General features: G+C 44.4%; 1 protein-coding gene and 1 pseudogene across 1 annotated transcript; one reads left to right on the top strand and one right to left on the bottom strand.

Moving 5' to 3' along the window:
• Nucleotides 1–6,481: 6,481 nt before the first annotated feature.
• LOC124016967 lies at nucleotides 6,482–13,408 on the top strand (annotated as a pseudogene).
• Nucleotides 13,409–13,799: 391 nt separating this feature from the next.
• Nucleotides 13,800–15,007, bottom strand: LOC124031354 (prepro-urotensin II-beta-like). Its single transcript, XM_046342468.1, has 4 exons — nucleotides 14,603–15,007; nucleotides 14,423–14,503; nucleotides 14,182–14,225; nucleotides 13,800–14,034 (listed from the first exon to the last, which is right to left on the bottom strand). Exons 1-4 carry the CDS (start codon nucleotides 14,706–14,708, stop codon nucleotides 13,927–13,929), a joined length of 339 nt encoding a protein of 112 aa, XP_046198424.1. The 5' UTR covers nucleotides 14,709–15,007; the 3' UTR covers nucleotides 13,800–13,926.
• Nucleotides 15,008–19,234: the final 4,227 nt, after the last annotated feature.

Consider the following 19,234-nt stretch of genomic DNA (forward strand, 5'->3'; position numbering starts at 1 on the left):
ACAAACTCATTTCCTTGACAACTTCCTTCAGAACAGCTTTGCGCTGCCTTGAGCGCAAGAAGTATGAATGCTCTTTCTTCTGCAGAGTCCCTAGCACCGAAAACGCTGCAGGCCAATGCAGACGCCGATTGACCATGCAGCGGCCTTACCCCCATATATAGAAAACGCGGTTGTAGGCTACAGTCAGATAGCATAACGATTTTTTTGGCCGTGGATGCAGGATTTTTACCTCATTTAGATATGTTTCTGCTTATAATTTTTAACACTTTAGTTGGCTATTTATTATTCAAATTGTCAATAATTAGATACATGCAGCTTCTCTTCTGTCATATGTTGCCCTAGATGACTAAATAAACCCTTATTATTCAACTTGTCAATAATTAGATACATGCAGCTTCTCTTCTGTCATATGTTGCCCTAGATGACTAAATAAACCCTTATTATTCAACTTGTCAATAATTAGATACATGCAGCTTCCCTTCTGTCATATGTTGCCCTAGATGACTAAATAAACCCTTGCTCACCAGAAAGTCAAATCAATATAATTAAATTAATGCTTCAATCTAGTTGACATTGGTGAAGTTTGCTTTGTCGTGTGCTTCTTTCTTGGAGCAAAGACCTTTAGGCACCAGGGAGAAAATGCAAAACGATTTTCTGTGCAAAATGTGCTAATGACATCAGTTTGACCGGTTGTAATGAAATAGAAAGCTGTGAAAACTACTAAAGGTGTTTCTGATCAGATTTAATTTTGGCTTAGATGCATATTTTATGTGGTTGAAATACTATCAGCTTTTATGATGCTGATAAAGATACCATTTCTAAGGAAGGAACCTAACTGCATTCATTTTCTCTCAAGATTCTGAAAGAAATGCATCATATTTCTCCACTCCTGTTCCAGAACAAAACGTACATTTGGTGTATGATTTTACTGCAAGAAATGCTTCATTCTGCAAGAGTAAAAATTAAAAGGCTACAGTCAGTGTCCAGATGTAATTTTAACAGACGGGACTGTAGTGCAGCCACGTCACCAACAAACTAACATGGTCCAAGCACACCAAGACAGTCGTGAAGAGGGCACGACAAAACATATTCCCCCCTCATGAGACTGAAAATATTTGGCATGGGTCCTCAGATCCTCTAAAGTTTCTAAAGCTGCACCATCGAGAGCATCCTGACTGGTTGCATCACTGCCTGGTATGGCAACTGCTCGGCCTCCAACCGCAAGGCACTATAAACGGTAGTGTGTACGGCCCGGTACATCACTGGGGCCAAGCTTCCTGCCATCCAGGACCTCTATACCAGGCGGTGTCAGAGGAAGGCTGCTACTCTCTATTGTTATCTATGCAGTCACTTTAATGACTCTACCTACATGTACATATTAACTAAATTACCTCGACTAACCTGTGCCCCCTGTATATAGTCTCCCTTTTCATATTTTACTGCTGCTCTTTAACTACTTGTTACTTTTGCCTTATTCATGTTTTTAAACTGCATTGTTGGTTAGGGGCTGGTAAGTAATCATTTCACTGTAAAGTCTACTAAACCTGTTGTATTTGGCGCATGTGACTTATAACATTTTTATTTGATTTACATAGTCAATCGGACATCTGCAGTGGCCATATAGCATTTAATAAGATATGTTCTCTGCAGAAGTCAGTGCATTTATGTTTGCCTTCGTTGAGCAGAACTGTTGTCAAGGAAGTGAAATTGTGTTTATACAGGACCTCCCGCCCCCACCTACGGTCAGCTTTTAGGTTACCTTTCTTTCCTCCAATGTGACATGTTGAGTTTTACGGTTTAAACGCAAGAAAACCATTTCTCCGTGAGCCAATCGGGGGGAAAATGTGTGTGACCACATACATAAGCCCCGCCTGCAGTTCTGTTGACCACAGACCCTAAAAACAGCACGGTGTGTTCCTCCTGTTGTGTCCACGTGAACCTAGCTAGACGCTGACAGATCCCCTACATCCAGACACGCCCACAACTGGTACTCTGACCAATCATAGGTGATTATGGCAAATTATTCTGGCAAATGAATGTTGTCTGGCGTGGTTTACGCTGGCGGTACTCACGTTGCTGAAATGTGTCAAACGCTTCGTCTTGGAATGGACGAGTGACTGGATGGTAAATGGGAGAAAAACAACATACATATTAGCACGCGTTTCCTCGTATACACAAGTCCGAATGATGGGCTTTATGTTTTGGGGGATGTACATGCGATTAACAAAGATCACAGAAGAAGACTACAAGCTCGAAGTGGCCTATCATAGTTAGAGCCAGCCACACCACCATTTCAGGTACCTGAGAATGTAAACTAATCTATTTTATTTATTTAACCTTTATTTCATCAGGGAGTCATGCTGAGACCAAGGTCTCTTTCTCAGATGAGCCTTGCATACCATCAATATACACTATAGGCTACACACAACTATACACGCCTATATTAAAATCAATAAACCAAAAGCAAAACCCAGTCATAGAAAACAAACACATTCTTCATTAAAAAGGACCTCAATTAGTCTTTTGAATATCCCCAGAGGCACCATCCAACTCCCGACGACACCATGTACCCAGGTGGCATCGGGAGCAACTGCTTGAGCGCGTTACCACTCCACTGTGTCTCCCTGTTATGGCTTTTGCGCCATCAGTACAGATATCAACATGAGCAGCAGCTACGTTTGGCTACATACAAACCGTTAGTGCAATTCCCAGAGAGAGTAACAGTTAATGTGATTGGATGTTAATTATTTGACTAGGCTACCTGTATTTTATAATAATAATATAATATACAATGTATATTATACATTGTGTTGTTGTTTTGCTGAACACTAGATGGTTTAATTTTATTTTTGGCAGTTGAAACGAGGCCCCTCAGGTGAGAAAAAAACCTCACCCAAATATATAGCCCCGTTGGAAAACTATAAATGGACTGTTTGAAAATGTGAAAATACATTTATAAAAAATGTGAATCACATTTTTATTTGGCGTACCCCCCGACGGCATTGCGAATACCTGCACTAAAACGTTGATTATAAGACTCTCTCTGTTGCTCTAGTTTGTATCTGAGCTAAAACTGACGTTTTGCCTCTATCATGACCAAGCTCTAGTCTAGATACAAAATCAGTTTGTTTGTTTACCTTTTTCTCTCCCATGTCATTACCACTTAGCAGTTAACATGGGTGTAAACATAAGTTAGAAACCTTCCTGGTTTAAAAACCGGGGGTAGCAAGGACTTTTATTGGACAGACATACAGATCTGTATACTTACAGATGGATGGACAGAGTAGACAGACAGATGGACGTACGTACTGATGTGTGTTTCCCCCCACTCTCCCTGACTTATCCACTCTGACTCCAGAGAGAGCCCATGGATGGAATTATCTGTTGGTCAGTAGAGAGAGACTGCCTCTACTCTAACCTACCCCATCTCTCTCAGCCTTCCCCTTTCTTCCTTGTCTCTCTCCTGTCTTCCTTGAAACTTTCTCCCTGGCTTCCTCTTCCTGTCTGTCTATCTGCCCCCTCTCTCTTTCTCATGTGTTGGATGGCCATGCTGTTAGTAGAAGAACGTAGCTGTCTTCCAATAGCGTATTGCCATTCTTTACATTATGATAGGCCCAAAGGCTGCCCAATCACAGTGCTAGAATGGAACTGTAAAATTGTGATTTTGCACACATTGGTAAAGCTATATTTATAGTGAGATGAAGGCAGAGGCGTATCTTCTGGAAGATATCTGGATGTTTTGTAGGCTAGGCTACATGAAGTGTTGGTTATTTCTATTGTTGGAAGTGACTCATTCATTGGGATGTTAATGTAATTAAATAAGAGAGCAGATGGTGTTTGGGGCCTGCCACTCGTTGACTGAGAAGCAGCAGGTAATGTGGGCTGTGTTTGTAGTGAGGACAGGGGTCAGGGCTTTTTCACATCTCAATAGAAATACAAACGTATGTACACACAACACCATCCATTGAAGTCCAATGTATCAGGAGTGTTAAACCCATTTTCCCCGCTTGCTGCATTTGGTCTTCATAAATTGAGAAAAAAATGGTCCTCTATCCATCGCTTTTGCCATTTTTGATGCTCTCTGACTGTCTAGCTTTTATTTTGATGACTGTTAGCAAGCTGGACAGAGTGAAGAAACTATAAATGTAGGCTATTACCGTTTCGACATGGGTTCAATTTGGTTTTAGTAATTGTAATGTCGATTTGAGATTGTTTTTCACAGAAAATAATAATAATACTCAAACCACCTGCGGGCCTGATTGAATGGGCTCATGGGCCAGATCCGGCCCGCGGGTCTTGAGTTTGACAGGTGCAATATACAGTTGAAGTTGGATGTTTAAATACACCTCAGCCCTAAAAACATTTAAACTCTGTTTTTCACAATTCCTGACATTTAATCCTAGTAAAAATGAGAAGAGAATGATTTATTTCAGCCTTTATTTCTTTCATCACATTCCCGGTGGGTCAGAAGTTTACATACACTCAATTAGTATTTGCTAGCATTGCCTTTAAATTGTTTAACTTGGGTCAAACGTGTCGGGTAGCCTTCCACAAGCTTCCCACGTTAAGTTGGGGGAATTTTGGCCCATTCCTCCTGACAGAGCTTGTGTAACTGAGTTAGGTTTCTAGGCCTCCTTGCTCGCACACACTTTTTCAGTTCTGCCCTCAAATTTTCTATAGAATTGAGGTCGGTGCTTTGTGATGGCCACTCCAATACCTTGACTCTGTAGTCCTTAAGCCATTTTGCCGCAACTTTGGAAGTATTCTTGGGGTCATTGTCCATTTGGATGACCCATTGTGACCAAGCTTTAACTTTCTGACTGATGTCTTGAGATGTTGCTTCAATATATCCACATAATGTTCCATCCTAATGATGCTGTCTATTTTGTGAAGTGCACCAGTCCCTCCTGCAGCAAAGCACCCCCACAACATGATGATTCCACCCTTGTGCGTCATGGTTGGGATGGTGTTCTTCAGCTTGCAAGCCTTCCCCTTTTCCCTCCAAACATAACGGTGGTCATTATAGCCAAACAGTTCTATATTTGTTTCATCAGACCAGATGACATTTATCCAAAAAGTATGATCTTTGTCCCCATGTGCAGTTGCAAACCGTAGTCTGGCTTTTTTATGGCGGTTTTGGCACAGTGGCTTCTTCCTTGCTGAGTGGCCTTTCAGGTTATGTCGATATAGGACTCTTTTTACTGTGGATATAGATAATTTTATTCCTGTTTCCTCCAGCATCTTCACAAGATCCTTTGCTGTTGTTCTGGGATTGATTTGCACTTTTCGCACCAAAGTACATTAATCTCTAGGAGACAGAACGCGTCTCCTTCCTGAGCGGTATGACAGCTGCGTGGTCCCATGGTGTTTATACTTGCGTACTATTGTTTGTACAGGTGAATGTCTTCCCTTCAGGCGTTTGGAAATTGCTCCCAAGGATGAACCAGACTTGTTGAGGTCTACATTTTATTTCTGAGGTCTTGGCTGATTTCTTTTGATTTTCCCATGATGTCAAGCAAAGAGGCAAGAGTTTGAAGGTAGGCCTTGAAATTCATCCACAGGTACACATCCAATTGACTCAAATTTTGTCTATTAGCCTATCAGAAGCTTCTAAAGCCATGGCATCATTTTCTGGAATTTTCCAAGCTGTTTAAAGGCACAGTCAACTTAGTGTATGTAAACTTCTGACCCACTGGAATTGGGATACAGTGAATTATAAGTGAAATCATCTGTCTGTAGACAATTAGATGTTCTAACCGACTTGCCAAACCTATGGTTTGTTAACAATAAATTTGTGGAGTGGTTGAAATACGAGTTTTAAGACTCCAACCTAAGTGGATGTAAACTTCCGACTTTACTGTACATACCAGGTTGCAAGTTAAAACTCCATCTACGAAATTTGGGTCAGTGGTAGGGGATCCAAAGTGCTGTCTAAAGAGCTGGGTTTTCAGTCTGTGGCGAAATGTCTCTCCTGGCCTGATCATGCTGGGGAGCTTCTTCCACCACTGAGGTGCCAGGACAGAGAAGAGATGGAGGTGCCAAGTGGCCACAGGTGGCAGAACAGAGTGCTCAGTCCGCGGTGTAGGTTATAACCATATCCACGGAGGTAGGGGAGAAGTAGAGAATGACAGTTTCATAAAGAGATACAACGTTCTTCATCGCCAACTACATACATATTATTCACTTTATAGAAAGGAAAGTTTGGTATATCTAGCTCAAAAGGTTTAGGAGGAGATGGCTAGAATATTCTGAGGAGAATGGAAGATTCCATAGAGGGAAATGAATGTTGTTGCTGGTGGAGTTAGTGGAGGTTGACGTTGTTTGCTGCTGTTGCTCCTGCAGCTCCCCGTATCCCCATGGACAAACGCATCTTCACCACCACACACTCCCCGGGCTGTGTTTTCCTGAAGGTGGACGATCGGTCCGTACACACACACACACGTAAACAAACCCACGGTCAGATGAATTAACTCTGACTGTGTGTTTGGTGGTGTTTATGTGCAGGGCTGTGCCATTACTAGGATACCTGCATCAGGATCTGATTGGCACGTCGTTGCTGACCTGTATTTGCCCAAAGGATCGGCCCATCATGCTCTCCAAGCACCGCAAGGGTACGCCTTTATCACATCAACCAATCACACCAATTCACTACAGCAGCCAACCAATCCCAACAGTCCAACTACCACAGCAACCTTGCATCCACATCCTCCACTTTATCAATCAACCAATTACAATTTTGCCTAGCAACTTTACTGAATAGAGATATAAACACAGCATGCAACATTTTCAAAAATGACTGACAGACGGTTTGAACTTGAGCACCGCGTGTGACAGGAAGTTACCCCCATCTCTGAGCAACTTTTGCAAATGTTTTGTTGCCTGAGTGAGGGAAATGCTGTAAATGAAGATGACTATGTATTTTTAAAGATTAAATGTTGAGGTTTATAGTAAATATCACTTTGTTGTCATAAAAGCAAGCCAAAATCATAAAACCATGTCATATACAGTGTCAACATTTATGATCACTTATGTTTGATGTACAGTTAGAAGATGACATGGTGTTATACCCTGGGTTGTCCTGAACAGAATGAGCCTATGTTTGATGTACAGTTAGAAGATGACATGGTGTTATACCCTGGGTTGTCCTGAACAGAATGAGCCTATGTTTGATGTACAGTTAGAAGATGACATGGTGTTATACCCTGGGTTGTCCTGAACAGAATGAGCCTATGTTTGATGTACAGTTAGAAGATGACATGGTGTTATACCCTGGGTTGTCCTGAACAGAATGAGCCTATGTTTGTCTATGTGAAGAACATTTGCCCCGGAGCACGCACCTGAATGCACTCATGACTCTGTTTCTCTGAGTTACCTTGTGAAAGCCTACCGCTGTAAGGTTGGATTTTGTGACTTAGCTAGTCATGTTGGCAATAGAACAAGCTTTCATATGATGCCCACGTGACCCAGATTGCGACTTATAATGGGCCGTTTTTGGATTGCATGAAACAGCAACAGTAATTGTGTGATGGCAGGGATTCAGAATTGTGTTCCAAACTAAACCGCTAGAAGTTTCCTTGCTTCAGTTCATCAATTACACAGCTAGGAGAGCTAAAAAATAAAAGTACCTAATAGTTGAAGAATCTTCTTTGAGTCATAAAAGTGCATTGAAATTGAACTTAGGAAGTGTGCACACTTTGGGGAGGTGTGTGGCTGCTTGGAGACACCCGTTAGTCCTCTCACTCAGACCCTTGTCATTTGTTTGTCATTTGCACATTCCCAACATTTTCCATTTTCCCAACATATTCTTATCATGTTAATGAATGTACTCTGAGTATTTTCATATTTCGTTATCCACAAATGCAGTAAAAGTAGAGTAAATGTAAAATGCACATAAAGGCCAACGGTGTTCAGTGTTGTCAGGTGAACTGTTGCGTACTCACATTTAGTCTAACAATTTCCCCACTATCTCCAAACTGTTCCCTTTTAATTGCTACCATGGTTATGCATTTTCATATTCCTTCTGTAAGTAACATTTCAATTTAGCCCCATCCCTACCAATACTGGTCCTGGGGAACCAAAGGCTGTGCAGGCTGTTGTACCAGCCTAGCACTAACACACCTCGTTTAGCTGATCAATTAATCATCTAGCTGTTCTATTCTGGCTTACCTTTGTCCACTTTGTGATGTCACACAGCGCCCCTCCCCCACACCAGGGCTGAGGTCAGAGGGTATAAGGAGACCAGGAAGCAAGTGCACATTCCGTCCTATCAGCAGATCAACTCCGTGGACAGCGTCATCAGGTGGGTGGATCCTCTGACTGACAGTAGAGGGTGACGGTGTCACTGTGATGGTACATGTATTTTAATCTGCAATCAATGTTTCAGTGAGGATCCGAATAAAATGTGTGTTTGTAGGTATCTGGAGGGTATCTGGAGGGCTGTGGTCCACACTTGAAGCATAAGAGCATATATACACACACACACAGGCACACAGCTTTCTGATGTTTTGTCTGTCTATATGTGTAGTAGTGGTGCTGGACAATCAGGTGCCAGTGGGCTCTACAGCAGCAGCTATGGTGAGAGCTCCTGTCTACAAAGGCTATGAGTGTAGTGTCAGTCACCAGCCAGTACTCCTACAACAGCACAGCAGCACTATAGTGCATGTTCCCCAGCCAGATTCGGGTACGGACACAATCATATTCTACCCTTTTATTTGTAATGACTTGACAAAACAAACTAAACATATCTTCTTTATGCCCTGCCCTCCAGAGTTGACAGCCCTAGAGGATACACCAATGGGCAGCAAGCCTGCTGACCCCACTCCTGCTCGCGCTGCCCCTAGCCCCATTCCTAGCTCTTTTGCAGAGGAGCTGCAATTGGTGGGTCTGACCAAGGAGGTCCTTTCATCTCACACTCAGAAGAAGGAGCAGGAATATGAGGAACGCTTCTGCCATCGTATCCTCCACAGTCCCTACAGCTCCTATCTACAGCAAGGCAACTGGGGTTCACCCTCACCACCCAGGTCAGTGGGTGTGAGGAGGACTGTTATCACACATGCTTTGGAGCAGGGTGACTTGTCAACCATCAAGCTGGAGGCCTGTGGCATTGCTTTGTTAGGATAAGGCTTTCTTCCAGATAGATGTGCTGTATTTGTGATTACTATTCTACTGTTCTCTTTCCTCCCTCCCTTCAGGTGACTACTTGAAGCAACCGGTGACTGCAGCCGTGTTGAACCGCACTCGGACAGGGAAGCCTAATAAACACAAGCATCCCAAACCCAAAACTTTGTCTGACAGCTACGCCTCTCTACCCGAGCCCCCTCCTGCCCTCCCCTGCCCCTACTCCGCCTGGCCCTGCTCTGAATCCTCTAACCCCCTTCCCCACTTTGGGCTGCCCCACCATCCTATATCCCCTCCACAAGCCCCCATGGGTAGCCTCCAGACCCCCTACGTCACCATGCTGAGAAGCCAGCCAGGTGGACCAAGTGGGGAAACGACAGCAGGCATGCGTGGGCCCCATGGTGCTTCAACCAGACCAGAACCCAAACTCAAACCCACAGAACTTTCAGCAGAACCCACCACAGACTGTTCAGCACAACCTCCCGCATAACTTTCAGTTTATGCAGTCCATTCGGAACATGCAGACCCAGTCTGTCCAGGTGCAGTCCATCCAGTCCAACTATCCCAGCCAGAACTTTCAGTCTGTTCAGATCCAGAACATTCAGGGCTTCCCCAACATACTGCCCATGGCCCCATCCCAGGGTTTGAACCCTTACATGACTCCAATGATAGTTGGGTAGAATCACAGCCTGTGATTCTTACCCTTCAGGCTACCCTACCCTCCAGGCTACCCCACCATGTACCACCCCCACCACACCCTCTCTGCTTCCCCAGGCCCCCTTGATCATGTCAGGCTTCATCCCTGGTCTAGGCCCCTTCTCCCAGCCTCAGACACCACCAGGCCAGTTACACTGCTCCTCCAGACTGAGCTCCTCAATGGGGCAGGAGGTGGCTGGGCCCCCGGATCTGTTCCCCAACTCTTTCTCCAGTTCCCCACTGCAACTCAACCTGCTACAGGAGGAATTGCCCAAACCCAGCGAGAGTCAGAGCAGCACTGGATGCGCACACGCCCATGCCGAGAGCCTGCACGATGCGCACACCAAGGGGGTGAGTCAACTCTGACCTCTCACCTTTTACCCTATGCGTTTCTCACTTGGAGACTTGGCTCTTCCTCTCTCCTTTCCTTTTCCTCTTAACTTCTGATCTGACAATCGAGCAGAAAGTGAAAGCAATGGAAAGTGAAAAACCTTTATTTCACCAATCAGTGGTCATGAAGAAGAGACCAGGCTTCATCTTTTTTTTCAGATTTAACATTCAATGGAACACTGTTACAAAACAATAGGTGGTAACAACTATTCATGCCACTCTCCCTCGTCAGAATGATGCAGCCTGTAAGTCAGGTAACCATGACGCCCAGGCTACGTCAACTGAGCTGTTGGACTGCTATTGCCGGAGGATGGCAGGTTAGGTACCGGCCCTAACTCCTCTGGGTCCGGCTTTGGAGTGGCTGGCTCTCTAAGCTCTGGCTCCAACGGAGCATCCACCTCACACACAGGTATGCATAGATTCACACTGGTACGGCAGAAACACACACACATCCCCTTAGAGTGCTGATGCCCAGTGTTCTCTCACCATCCCCCAGGAAGCAATAACAGCAGTAAGTACTTTGCCAGTAACGACTCATCAGACACGTCTCGTAAAGCCAGCAAGAACCAAGAGGCCCAGTAGGATCACGTACAACTCACCCAACACACCTTCAACTTGCGTGTTGAGAACTCCCTGTGGCACATGATCCAGCACATGATCCAGCACATGATCCAGCACATGATCCAGCACATGATCCAGCACAGCCAGAACCTGTGAAGATGACCCACCAGATCCATCCCAGGTACCACAACTCACGCACTCTAGAATCCAATGCTAGAACCCAAACTCTACTCTATAGAACCCTGCTCTAGAATGTAACGCTAGCACCTAATATTAGTACCCAGCTTTAGAACGTAACGCTAGAACCTATTATTAGAGCCCTGCTCTAGAATGGAACACTAGAACCTATTATTAGAGCTCTGCTCTAGAGTGGAACACTAAAACTTAATATTAGAACACATGCTCTAGAACCCAGACAGACGGTATGCCTACCCTCCTAGTGTACTGACATGCTAGTTACCCTGCAGGGACCAGGCAGAGGTGCTGGCTGAGGACAAGGAGAAGCTACATCGGCTGCAGCCTCTACAGCCTTGGTTCACCCAGGAACAGAGAGAGGAGCTGGCTGAAGTCCACGCCTGGATCCAACAACACACAGTCCCTCAGATGATAGACACATGTGGGGAGGGCTTACACACACACACATACATACAGACACATAGATTTAGGTGCATGCTAACTCTCTCACTCTTTATCTGTCTCTCGCTCTCTCTCTGTCTCTCTCTCCATCTGTGTGTGTGTGTTTCTCTCGCTCTCTCTCTCTCAGGGCTGTGTGAACTATAGTGCAAGAACAGGGATTCACCCCCAGGATCCAGAGAGCTCCTCCCTGTTGAATGCCCTCAGCAGGATTCTAGTCCCGCCCCTGACACCTGATACGCCCCCATCTAGGAAATGGAAACCTGCCGAGCCAGGACCCTTAACTCCACCCACCAAATATCTCTACTGACCAATTACTAGGACCGCAGAAAGGCTGTCTCTCAGTGCCCTAGAACAGTGTTTTTGCCCTAGAACTACACAGATGATTCAAATAATCAACTAATCATCCAGCTTTGATTATTTGAATCAGCTGTGTAGTGCTAGGGCAAAAACCAAAACCGGGTTGCCAGGTCAAGCTAAAAATGTCTAGGGCCTAAAAACCAGCCCAAATATTTTTGGCCGCAGCAAGAGAGGAGTTGCCACATTTATCCAATAAACCCTTTTTCCTTAATGCTATCAAGCAAATTAAGCAGGAATATCGACGTAATATCTAACTATGTAGGTTAAGAAGCAAAATGTGGTTTTTGAAACAAAGGATTCATTCTTGTGAGTTTAAGAATATGTCGCAAGATAATTTGCCCTTATTAAACTCCCCTGATCATTTTCCATCAATGGATGTTGACTTAACCTTTTTTGACTGCTATGATTAAACAAGAAAGCCTTAGGAGGTGTGGTATATGGCCGATATACCACGGCTAAGGACTGTTGTTAGGACACATCTCTTAGCCTTGGTATATTGGCCATATACCACAAACCCCTGAGGTACCTTATTGCTATTATATACTCCTTACCAACTTAAGTAGAACAGTAAAAAGTAATTGTCATACCTGTGGTACGCTGTCTGATATACCACGATTTTCAACCAATCAGCTTTCAGGGCCCAATAAATACATTTTGCGATTGTGCATAAGTATAGATAAATCTGACAGGAGAGTGAGTGATGAAACTTGGACAGTTGGACTTAATCTCTGTGCAAGAAACACTTGGATGAACTTGAAAAAACTAATATTTTTGAAAAACAAATGTTGGGGTCCCCAGGACTGAGTTTGGGAAAGGCTGCCCTAGAATCTTCAGACACAGATTAACACACATGCACAGATCTGAACAGCTGCTTAAGAGGCTGTATTGGGCCGGAGGGCACAGAGGAATGGAGCATTCTTATCGGCGCTTTCTGTCAGGTGAGAGATGGGTATTCTTATTGGCTGGTTTCTGGACCCCAATTGGATCACTTCTGACAGATTTTATTGGATTCCAATGGATAATTTGGACTTTCTCTCTCTGTCCCTCCCTCTCTCTCACTATAGACCCTGTGTATATTAATTTGGGAGTCTGTTCTTCAGGCTGTTTAGAACCTGGATGGCCTGATACCACATGTTATGGACACATACTCTGGGTGATACTGGCAGAGTGATTGTATGGACAGTTACAGCCCTAAGCCGACTCCCACTCCAAATGAACTCTGCATTTTTGTCTAGCGAGCAAATGGATCTGACAAGCAGAAGGGCCATATGTTGTCTAGGAGTGACATGTGTATGGACACACTCTGAGATACGGGGTGATGTTACGGACACAGAAACCCTCAGTATGATGCAGACAGTGACAGGGTGTTGAACTGCAGTACAACGTCTGGGCTGTTCCCTGGATCCATGGACCAGCACAGGGACTCCAGAAGGCACAGGTGTGAACCTGGACCGAGAATGAACAGTTGCCATGACGTTCCACCGCGTCTGCTCCTTTCAATTTCTAATTTTGTGATTGTTGTTTATTGTGTCTCTACGATGCCAAAGGTTCCCCTAGTACTCCTTGTCCTAACCTTAACAAGCTGCAACCACAGCCAGGCTCACTTTATTCAATGAAATGTTATAAAGGCTTGATGTTGGTGTCTTCTGTATGTTTGGTGTGTGTGTTTTCTCTATACGCGTCCTGTTTATCTAGGTTTTGTACAGTTTTTTTTTGTACAAAACAGTATAGTACAGAACCATGTATTTTAGAAAAACTGAATACAAAAGAAAGCAATTTGTTTTGAATTGAGGGAGTTTTTGTGACAACTTGATATGATTACATAGAAAGTACGACAACAATGACTTCACTTTCTGGGCTTTTTTTGGAAACCTTTCCTAGCTAATCGTCCTTCAAAGGTAGCTTTTAGTCCAACATTCTCTAGGTCTCTATCTGGTCGTCTGTCAACACACAATCACATACACAGTCCTGACACTGAGTTCTCAAGAGATTTATCACTGAGGCACAATCAACACAAGCTGATCTCCAAACATACTGTTTTATTCATTATTGTACATACAACACTACACAGTCATGTTTATTACTCATATTCACTATTTCACTATGTACACCTGAGCTGTGCCTGAACACAACAGAATAAATACATACTATGTATCGTGTGTGTCACTCCTAGACACAATACTTCCAGAAGCACTCTGTGGTGGTTCTCTTTCTGTACTCTCTTCTGCTGCCCAGGAAATGAGGTTGAGGGCTCAGAGCTGGTGTTTCCAACAGCACCTGAGAGAAAGAAATTAAGTAGTAGAGAGAGTAAGTGAAAGGAACAAGAGTTGAGGAGAGCTTTGATACTTTGCTGAATGCTTAGTATGTGAAAGGTGCCTGTGTTCAATGAGATTGCTAGGTTGTTTTGGATGGACTATCTCTCACCTCTCTCACGGCCTGGTCTGGGCTGAACACTGCTGATCTTAGATCTGTACATAGACCAGTGGAAACAGACCTGGTTAGGTATATGTTTACATTCTCTTGTCTCTCTCATATACAGACTCACACATTTAGAGAAGGCCATCAGACCCGCCCTCACATTGTGCTGTGCACACAAGGCTGACACCATAGACCCGCTCTCTATTTTGATGTATAAACTGACACACAAACACTCAATGTCACTCACTGCCAAGGCCAGGTGCACTGTGGAGTCTGTAGGTGTGGTCAGAAAGGGACAGTTCCTCTGGACTCATCACCTGGTCCTCCTCTACAGATGCGAAAACATGACATAACGTGACTTAACATGACGTGTATATACAACATGATATAACGTGTGTGTGTGTGTGCTTGTATGTTTGTCACTCACCTGTTCCGGTATAGGACATCTCGTTAGAGTGTGAGACTGGGTGTGTGAGGAGGGGTCCGGCGGCAGTAAGCAGCAGAACACACGAAACAAAACGCTTACACTGCATGTCTGTACTGGACCGTCTGTACTGCCTCCAAACTGTCTGTAGTACTGTCTACTGTCTGTACTGCCTCAACTGTCTGTACTGTCCTACAGGTACTGCACTCCTGTCTGTCTGCCGGTAGCTGTTTCCTAGCCGTCTGTACTGCAACACAGTCTGCAGCTATATTTGTCTGTTGTTGTGTTTGAAGCTGGTGACAACACTGTGTCAGAACCAACTGTAGAGGATTCTGTTTCTGTGCTACGTTTTCTTCTTTCTCTGTGGATCCCTGCAGGTCTCAATCAGGTGCTTTGCTCTGGATCCATACCCTGCCTTATATACCTCCCTCTCTCCTATCTTCTCTCAATCCATCTGCCCTGAGTTGTAAATATTGCCCAGTACTGTCGGTGAGGCTGACAGGGAGGCCCAATAAACCAACCTCTCTCCCTCTCATTTCCATCTTTATTTTTCACTTGCTACCTCTCTCCTTCCCTCTTTTGGCATAGCGTGCGTCAGGGGTGACACATTTAACCAGCTTGTCCTGATGCCACCCTAATAAATCTGCACAGCGCAGGTGTGAGTGTATGTGTTAGTGTACACTGAGTGTATATGTGTTGGTGTGAGTGTATGTGTTAGTGTACACTGAGTGTATATGTGTTGGTGTACACTAAGTGTATGTGTTGGTGTATGTGTTAGTGTACACTGAGTGTATGTGTTAGTGTACACTGAGTGTATATGTGTTGGTGTACACTAAGTGTATGTGTTGGTGTATGTGTTAGTGTACACTGAGTGTATGTGTTAGTGTACACTGAGTGTATATGTGTTGGTGTGAGTGTATGTGTTAGTGTACACTAAGTGTATGTGTTGGTGTATGTGTTAGTGTACACTGAGTGTATATGTGTTGGTGTGAGTGTCCATCGGTGACTGCCACTGCTGATTCACACCCCAAAATGGCCCCTGAATTCACTTCCCCATTCACACACTTGTTTGTTTTACATTCCTTCTATGGACCAAACAATTAATTATCATTCAAAATCCTATTTTCCATAAACCTAATCCTAACCTTAACCCCAAACAAAAATAATTCTAACCCTAATCCTAATTGTAACCATAAACCTAACCCTCAAGCCTAAAATAGCCTTTGTCCTTGTGGGGACAAGCAAAATGTCCCCACTTGTCCGAATTTTCCTTGTTTTACTATCCTTGATCCCCACAAGGAGAGCTAAACCAAAACATTACATTTACATTTACATTTAAGTCATTTAGCAGACGCTCTTATCCAGAGCGACTTACAAAACACACACAGATAGCCTGTTCCATGCCTCTCTCCCTCTCAACCTAAGTCCCCAGAACTAGGATTAGGATTTCCTGATCTATACCGTAGTCATGTGCCTGTGCATTAGCCTGTTCTTTTGTCACCTCCCACTCTTCTTTTACCTCTCATTCTATTTCCCTCTTTCTATTTGCCCCCCCCCCCCACTCACCCCCACCCTCTCTCATTGTCACCTCAGAGGCCTCAGTAAATGATGTGTGTGATTCACAGCTCAGACCATCTTCACTCTGCAGAGCACTTCCGTGCCACGTCTCCTGTAAACTCTAATTGATGTGTGTTTGTGTGCATGTGTGTATATACATTTATGCATCACATACCACCGGCAGGGCTGCATCTCTAGTAAATGGGTTGGGATTTAAAGGCAGAATATCTCACCTTGTTAGACAGAAACACCATCACTTCATTGGCCATGGAACCCAGAGTGCGTCACTGACTGCTACAGCAGCTATAAAGGGGAGTCATTCATACGACTGTCTGCCATGGTAAATTTACATTCAGTTTCTCCCAAAGCAAAACACTCAGTTAAACACTGAAGGGAATTCTGAATAAAGAACATCTATTTTTCTCCTGTATCTTGTTAATGTTGTGATAGATGTGTTGTGTGCACCAATCAAATCTGTATGAATCTTAAAATTGGTTTGATGATTTATTTGTATTTATATTTATTATGGATCCCCATTAGTTCCTGCCAAGGCAGCACCTACTCTCCCTGAGGTTAATTAGTTCCTGCCAAGGCAGCACCTACTCTCCCTGAGGTTAATTAGTTCCTGCCAAGGCAGCACCTACTCTCCCTGAGGTTAATTAGTTCCTGCCAAGGCAGCACCTACTCTCCCTGAGGTTAATTAGTTCCTGCCAAGGCAGCACCTACTCTGCCTGAGGTTAATTAGTTCCTGCCAAGGCAGCACCTACTCTCCCTGAGGTTAATTAGTTCCTGCCAAGGCAGCACCTACTCTCCCTGAGGTTAATTAGTTCCTGCCAAGGCAGCACCTACTCTGCCTGAGGTTAATTAGTTCCTGCCAAGGCAGCACCTACTCTCCCTGAGGTTAATTAGTTCCTGCCAAGGCAGCACCTACTCTCCCTGAGGTTAATTAGTTCCTGCCAGGGCAGCACCTACTCTTTATGAGGTTAATTAGTTCCTGCCAAGGCAGCACCTACTCTTTATGAGGTCAATTAGTTCCTGCCAAGGCAGCACCTACTCTTTATGAGGTCAATTAGTTCCTGCCAAGGCAGCACCTACTCTTTATGAGGTCAATTAGTTCCTGCCAAGGCAGCACCTACTCTTTATGAGGTCAATTAGTTCCTGCCAAGGCAGCACCTACTCTTTATGAGGTCAATTAGTTCCTGCCAAGGCAGCACCTACTCTCCCTGAGGTTAATTAGTTCCTGCCAAGGCAGCACCTACTCTCCCTGAGGTTAATTAGTTCCTGCCAAGGCAGCACCTACTCTCCCTGAGGTTAATTAGTTCCTGCCAAGGCAGCACCTACTCCCCCTGAGGTTAATTAGTTCCTGCCAGGGCAGCACCTACTCTTCCTGAGGTTAATTAGTTCCTGCCAAGGCAGCACCTACTCTTCCTGAGGTTAATTAGTTCCTGCCAAGGCAGCACCTACTCTTCCTGAGGTTAATTAGTTCCTGCCAAGGCAGCACCTACTCTCCCTGAGGTTAATTAGTTCCTGCCAAGGCAGCACCTACTCTCCCTGAGGTTAATTAGTTCCTTCCAGGGCAGCACCTACTCTTTATGAGGTTAATTAGTTCCTGCCAAGGCAGCACCTACTCTTTATGAGGTCAATTAGTTCCTGCCAAGGCAGCACCTACTCTTTATGAGGTCAATTAGTTCCTGCCAAGGCAGCACCTACTCTTTATGAGGTCAATTAGTTCCTGCCAAGGCAGCACCTACTCTTTATGAGGTCAATTAGTTCCTGCCAAGGCAGCACCTACTCTTTATGAGGTCAATTAGTTCCTGCCAAGGTAGCGCCTACTCTCCCTGAGGTTAATTAGTTCCTGCCAAGGCAGCACCCCTGAGGTTAATTAGTTCCTGCCAAGGCAGCACCTACTCTCCCTGAGGTGAGGTCAATTAGTTCCTGCCAAGGCAGCACCTACTCCCCTGAGGTTAATTAGTTCCTGCCAAGGCAGCACCTACTCTTCCTGAGGTTAATTAGTTCCTGCCAAGGCAGCACCTACTCTCCCTGAGGTTAATTAGTTCCTGCCAAGGCAGCACCTACTCCCCCTGAGGTTAATTAGTTCCTGCCAGGGCAGCACCTACTCTTCCTGAGGTTAATTAGTTCCTGCCAAGGCAGCACCTACTCTTCCTGAGGTTAATTAGTTCCTGCCAAGGCAGCACCTACTCTCCCTGAGGTTAATTAGTTCCTGCCAAGGCAGCACCTACTCTCCCTGAGGTTAATTAGTTCCTGCCAGGGCAGCACCTACTCTTTGAGGTTAATTAGTTCCTGCCAAGGCAGCACCTACTCTTCCTGAGGTTAATTAGTTCCTGCCAATGCAGCACCTACTCTTCCTGAGGTTAATTAGTTCCTGCCAAGGCAGCACCTACTCTTCCTGGGGTCCAGCAAAATTAAGGCAGTTTATACCATTTTAAAAACATTACAATACATTCACAGACTATGTGACCTCAGGCCCCTACTCCACCACTACCACATATATACAGTACAAAATCCATGTGTACATGTGTGTATAGTGCATATGCTATTGTGTGTGTTTGTATGCATGTGTCTGTGCCTATGTTTGTGTTGCTTCATAGTCCCTGCTGTTCCATAAGGTGTTTTTTATATTTTTTTGAAATACAATTTTACTGCTTGCATAACTTACTTGATGTGGAATAGAGTTCCATGTAGTCATGGCTCTATTTAATACTGTGTGCCTTCTATAGTCTGTTCTGACTATGGAAGACCTCTTGTGGCATGTCTTGTGGAGTATGCATGGGTGTCCAAGCTGTGCGCCAGTAGTTCAAACAGAAAGCTTGGTGCATTCAACATGTCAATACCTCTCATAAATACGAATGAATGTGCCTCTCCACAGCTGTAATGCATGTGGTTTCATTTGCACTACAGAGCCAGTTGAGTGTTTTTTTTCAGGCATGCTTTGTTTGTAGAATTCATGAACAAGTGTATTTACATCAAACAAACAAGGAGAGCAAAGAATAATGTGAGTATTTTAACATAAAATGTCTCTGTTGCAATAAGATGGAAGGACTGTTGACAGAGGAAAGT

The sequence above is a fragment of the Oncorhynchus gorbuscha genome, linkage group LG03, assembly GCF_021184085.1.
Source record: "Oncorhynchus gorbuscha isolate QuinsamMale2020 ecotype Even-year linkage group LG03, OgorEven_v1.0, whole genome shotgun sequence".
In the NCBI taxonomy this organism is placed as follows: Eukaryota; Metazoa; Chordata; class Actinopteri; order Salmoniformes; family Salmonidae; genus Oncorhynchus; species Oncorhynchus gorbuscha.

Coding starts and splice junctions, on each gene's coding strand:
- LOC124031354 (XM_046342468.1), bottom strand. CDS start 14,708: ATGCAGTGTAAGCGTTTTGTTTCGTGTGTTCTGCTGCTTACTGCCGCC. Junction 14,226..14,422: donor CAGTGCACCTGGCCTTGGCA/GTGAGTGACATT, acceptor GTCTATGTACAG/ATCTAAGATCAGCAGTGTTC. Junction 14,035..14,181: donor CAGACCAGGCCGTGAGAGAG/GTGAGAGATAGT, acceptor TCTTTCTCTCAG/GTGCTGTTGGAAACACCAGC.